The 5,622-nt window shown below is 38.3% G+C and overlaps 1 protein-coding gene across 1 annotated transcript; it reads right to left on the bottom strand.

The window, feature by feature from the left end:
- Positions 1-439: 439 nt before the first annotated feature.
- Positions 440-1,236, bottom strand: LOC130590773 (uncharacterized). Its single transcript, XM_057393322.1, has 4 exons — positions 1,128-1,236; positions 930-1,030; positions 623-841; positions 440-547 (listed from the first exon to the last, which is right to left on the bottom strand). Exons 1-4 carry the CDS (start codon positions 1,234-1,236, stop codon positions 440-442), a joined length of 537 nt encoding a protein of 178 aa, XP_057249305.1.
- Between the last annotated feature and the right edge of the window lie 4,386 nt (positions 1,237-5,622).

The following is a 5,622-nucleotide window of genomic DNA, read 5'->3' as shown; positions in this document are numbered from 1 at the left end:
CTCATCATCCATGCCCTTACCCTTGGAGCATACTCCTCCGATCAGGATCTCCCCAAACAGATGTAATCCCAATGCTACGCCCAGCTGTTAGCACACGCCCAGGTCGGTCTTTCCTCTGCAAAGCACGTGAAAGAGCATCATCCATCCGACCTGGAACAAACTCTCCTTCAGCTTCTTTCTTTTTCCAATCATCCTGCGTTCAAGTTAAAAAAATCATATGATTAGTAGATCGAAGAAAGTAAGGAGACAAGAAAAACGTTATAAAATTTGAACAACGCTTACAATGGACTCTTTTATCTTCTGTGTTTCTTCATTAGGAAAGAAGAAATTTCCATCCTTATCTTTTTTCGATCTCGCGAGAAGCCAAGGCAATGTCCGATCCGGCAAGGAGGAAATCACTGAGTGTAGAAGAGTCAACAGATGATGCTGTAGGAAGGGATTACCCTCTGCTTTGCCAAATGGGAATCATCTCCGCATATGATTTTTGGCCCAAAAAATGAGGATGCTTGTTAGCAGCCTGAGAGATTCTTGCTTTTGCACTTTTTGCCTAATAAAGGATTTAGTAACTAGTCAATATTAAAGAACGTAATGAAAATATAATTTCATATTATAAATTACATACCTGGAACTCCTTAGAGCTACATTTTTGTACAAACTGGTCCCATATCTCTCGTGTGATGAAAGGATACATCACGTATGGTAGCCTATCATTGTTAGGCCCCTTCCTCGTTTTCGTGATCCATCTGGTCACCAATCTTGACTTGAAATCTCTCCACCGTTTATCACATGTAGTCAAGACATCTCGTTTCTTCAAAACATCTTCTTCTATTCCAAATTCTCTCTTCAATATACAAAAATAAACTAATAATATAAACGATTAAAATAATAAACATAATCTCAATTAGTTATTTAAAAATAAGGTTACTTACTTTAGCATCTTCCCACAAAGTGTTTTTCGTGCCTTCTGGAACATCATCCCAAGTGTCGTACAAGATAGACACTTTGCTTCTACTGATCTCCCACAATAAATCTTGTACTCACAGCATAGCGCCCAATCGGACGTATCCACTCATCCCAAGCAAGAACTCTCTGAATGCCGGGTTTGGAACGTATCCCTTTTGTAGGACCTCTTGGCCTACTTTTCTTCTTCGTAGCAGCTCCATCAGTAATCTGGGGCTCATCAGATGCATCACGCATTGTCTCATCTGCCATCACTATACCTGAAACCATGTACATGTTAGATTAATCAATAAATTAATACACAATTATTTGAACATGCAAAACACAAAATAAATAATTAAAGATTATAAACATTAGTAGTTGTTGAATATTACATAATTTACCTATTAATCAGCTATTTCTTTGCCAACGTAAAATCCCTCATTGTGGTCTCGGACATGTAATTTGTGTCTAGATCTTCCCCTAATGTACTTGGAATGACTACTGACGAAGCAATGACTTCATTGAATTGTGCATCGTAATCTTCTTCATCGTGTACATCATCAATTCCAAGTATTCTCCTTTTTCCTTCCATGACAACAAACCATTTTGAATCGGCAGGGTCAACCATGTAGAATATTGTTTTGCTTGTGATGCCAATATTAAGTTATCTTCATGATGTCCTAACCGCTGAAATTGACTAATGTAAAAAATTCATGTTCATCTTTCTTCACACCACGACGAATATCAACCCACTTGCATTGGAACAGCGGAATCTTGAAGTCAACATAGTCAAGTTCTAATATCTCTTCAATGAACCCATAGTAAGACTTCATTGTCTCAACAACTGTTCTATCTGTTTTACTTTTATACTCTGATGACAAAGCCCCATCGTAACACCACTGTTTTGCATCGTGGATTTGTCATCTTGCCGTTTAGTATAAAATGTATAACCATTGATGTCATACCCCTCATAGGAAAGAACTTGCGTCTTTGACCCATATGCCAACCATTTCAATATATCCGTACATCGTTAGGAGTATCGGATAATTGGTTCATAACTCGTTCTTTAAACCAATCAAGAACGTCCGATTATGCTCAATCATCAAGTCACGTTCATTAAACAATGGATACTGAACACTAAGCACAGTCATGTGCTCATCTAAGTAAGGATGAACTTGTTTCAGATTTTGTAACACAATCAATTCTGCTTTTCTTTTCAACTCTCCATCAAGACACAATCTTTTTCTCCCAATGGTACCACAACCTTCAAGCCTTCCTTCATGTCTAGATTTTGGCAAACCAATTGCTTGTGCACGTGCTAAATACTGACTTGCATATTCAGATACTTCCTCAGCAACTGTTCTTTGCACAATACTTGCTTCTGGTCTAGCTGGATTCATCACTTTACCCTTCAGAGTACCCATATGTCTTTCAAAAGGCCACATATACCTCATACAAACGGGCCCACAAAGTTTAATTTCTCTGACAAGATGGATTATCAAATGAGGCATGATGTCAAAGAATGATGGTGGAAAGTACATTTCAAATCGGCACATCGTCTCTATTACATCGGCTTGCAAGTTATCTAGAATGTTAGGATCAATCACCTTGTTAGAGATAACCTGAAGAAGAAACACAATTTTGTGATTGTATATCTTACTTGGGAAGGCAAAATTCCTCGTATTGCAACAGGTAATATATGCTGCATCAAGATATGACAATCATGAGATTTCAAACCAACAAGTTTCAAGTCCTTCAGTGAAACAAGGTTTCGGAAATTTGACGAGTATCCAGCAGGAACCTTTAACCTATGCAGGGACTCACAAAAACTAGTTTTCTCCTTCTTAGACAAAGTGTAGCAAGCTGGTGGAAGATAATAGCGTTGTCCCCGCTCCTGAGGTGCTAGTTCGGTCTGCCCATTCTCAGCCATGTCTTTCCTAGCTTTAACTCCATCCTTTGTCTTCCCGGGCATATTCAACAATGTCCGACAATGGCATCACAAACATTTTTCTCAATGTGCATTAAATCAAGACAATGTCTGACTTCCAAACATTCCCAATACGGAAGGTCCCAAAACTTAGATCTTTTCTTGTATAAGTTCTTTGAGACACTTTTGAAGGGCTTGCCAAAAATTGTTTCAATATCCTTTACCCTATTAGAAACCTCTTTTCCACGTAAAGGTACAGGGGCTTCTCTCATCTCCACTTTTCCTTGAACAACTTTTTCTTCTACGGAATGGATGATCTAAAGGAAGCCATGTACGATAATGCAGGTACACATTCTTTCCCACATGATGTAACCGCTTATCAATCATATTCTCATCACAAATAGGGCATGCCTTTGCTCCTTTAACCGTATACCCTGACAAATTCCCATAAGCCGGGAAATCATTAATCGTGCAAAATATCATGGCACGCAATGTGAAGTCAGTTTTCGCATACGCATCGAACATGGAAACACCTTCATCCCACAACAATTTCAGATCTTGAAGAAGCGGTCAAGATACACATCTATATCGTTTCCGGGTTGCTTAGGACCGAAATAAGAAGCGATAGCATAATAAATTTACGCTTCATACATAACCAGGGAGGGAGATTATAAATTGTCAGTAGAACCGGCCAAGTGCTATGTTGGGTACCTAGTGTGCCAAATGGGTTCATCCCATCTGTACAAAGTCCAAGCCTAAGATTTCGAGGTTCTTTACCAAAACGGGAAACTTTCGGTCGATATTTCTCCATTGCGGAGAATCGGCCGGATGTCTAAGCATCCCATTTCTTCCTCTCGTCCGCATGCCATCTTAGTAATCTAGCATTATTTTCATCCGAAAATAAACGCCTAAATCTCGGAATGATTGGTAGATACCAAAGAACTTCGCCGGAGTTTCTTTCTTTCTCATCCCCTCATCATTATTCTTTTTGCTTGTATCGAGACTTTCCACACCTAGGACACTCACGCAAATCCTGGTACTCGTTTCGATACAACACACAATCATTTTGACATGCATGTATCTTCTCATATTCCATACCTAATGGACACAACAATTTCTTTGCCTCGTAGGTAGAGTTGGGCATTTCATTCCCTTCAGGTAGCAATTCTTGTAAAAAAGTGAACAACTCACTTAGACTTTTATCTGTCCAACTATGCTTCGATTTCATATTGAACAATGTAAGGATTCCAGAAAGTTTAGTGAAATTCTCACACCCCGGATACATAGGTTTTTCCGCTGCACTTAAAATACTATCATACATATGGGACGATCGGTTCTTTCATCCTCCAAATTGTGCAACATCTCATCTACTCTATCATTTCATCATCTACCATGTCATTTTCATCATCTACCCTATCATTCTCATTATCACCATCTCCTTCAATCTCAACCTCAACCTCATCAACATGCAAATCATCACACAAGCTAGTGGAGCTCATACCCACATCATAAACTCTCCATGCCATGTCCACCTAGTATAGTTACTCTTAAACCCACGACGAATCAAATGATCTTTAATTTGATCCATATCACGATACCCCCTTGAGTTATTGCAATCACAACAAGGACACAAGACTAACTTTGACCCATTCTCCGATTGATGTTCTAACGCAACTCTGATAAATTCATTAACCCCTTGTAGAAATGTCGTCGAAATTCGATTACCATACATCCAGTTTCGATCCATATTCATACACTAGAGACACCAAACAAGAATACAATCGATCACATCATTCAAAGTAGTTTATCAAATGCAGTCATGACCATTTGGGTCCTTATCACTCCAACCTAACCCTCCTTGAGTTTCTCATCTCACTAGTGAATGAACATTTGGTTTTCAATTCTAAGAAAAATTCGGCAGCACTTCCCTACAGTTCTCCAAGTACACGATGAAGATAGTAGTTAAACTATCAACATATGTACCCAGAGAACGCTTAGGGAAATGAGCCGGATCTTTCTTAGAATCAAAAACCAAACATTCATTCACATCCTAAGTGAGATAAGAAACTCAAAGACAGTCCCAAACCGGGGACTATTCAAGACTTACTCCTAATGAGTAAGCCTCGAACGGGTATCTAGGCAAATGATGCACATTGCAATAAAACAACACAAACCAATCCATTCCTTAGATTTCCCTCCTCACCCCATTAAGGTATGTCCAAATAGGTTTGGTTATGCATGATTCAACATATATTTTCCCAATCACATAATAATCAAACAATTCACATATATACATCCTAAATCCAAATAATGGTTACATTAACATACATAAAAAAAATAACAAAAAATATAATACATACCTCTGCTCTCAAGGAGCAGCGAAGACGAGCACAAGTGCACAACGACGCGAGCTTGGAGAACCGGCAAACCCACGAGGACTAAGGTGGCAACTAGAATACAATGTAAAGGAATGACATAAGTTCCAAATTCAAGAATTCCAACTCATAATCAAAACACATAATTCTAAATTGATTATTCAAGAAACTACATACTACACAAATTAAACTATAGAAATTCAAATTCATAAGCTACGAAACCTAAATTTAATCTCAAAATTATACAAAAATATATTGAAGCATAATGACACATGTAGTGTTGAATACTTACCATGTGCATAGATGGGTCATTAGGTCGCATATCATTCGGGAAATGGAACTCTAGATAGCTAAGTAAAACTTCTCATAAGTGTTACT

The sequence above is a fragment of the Beta vulgaris genome, chromosome 3 (genome assembly GCF_026745355.1).
Source record: "Beta vulgaris subsp. vulgaris cultivar EL10 chromosome 3, EL10.2, whole genome shotgun sequence".
Lineage (NCBI taxonomy): Eukaryota > Viridiplantae > Streptophyta > Magnoliopsida > Caryophyllales > Amaranthaceae > Beta > Beta vulgaris.
The sequence above is the reverse complement of the archived record's forward strand: the minus strand, read 5'-3'. Positions and strand labels throughout refer to the sequence as shown.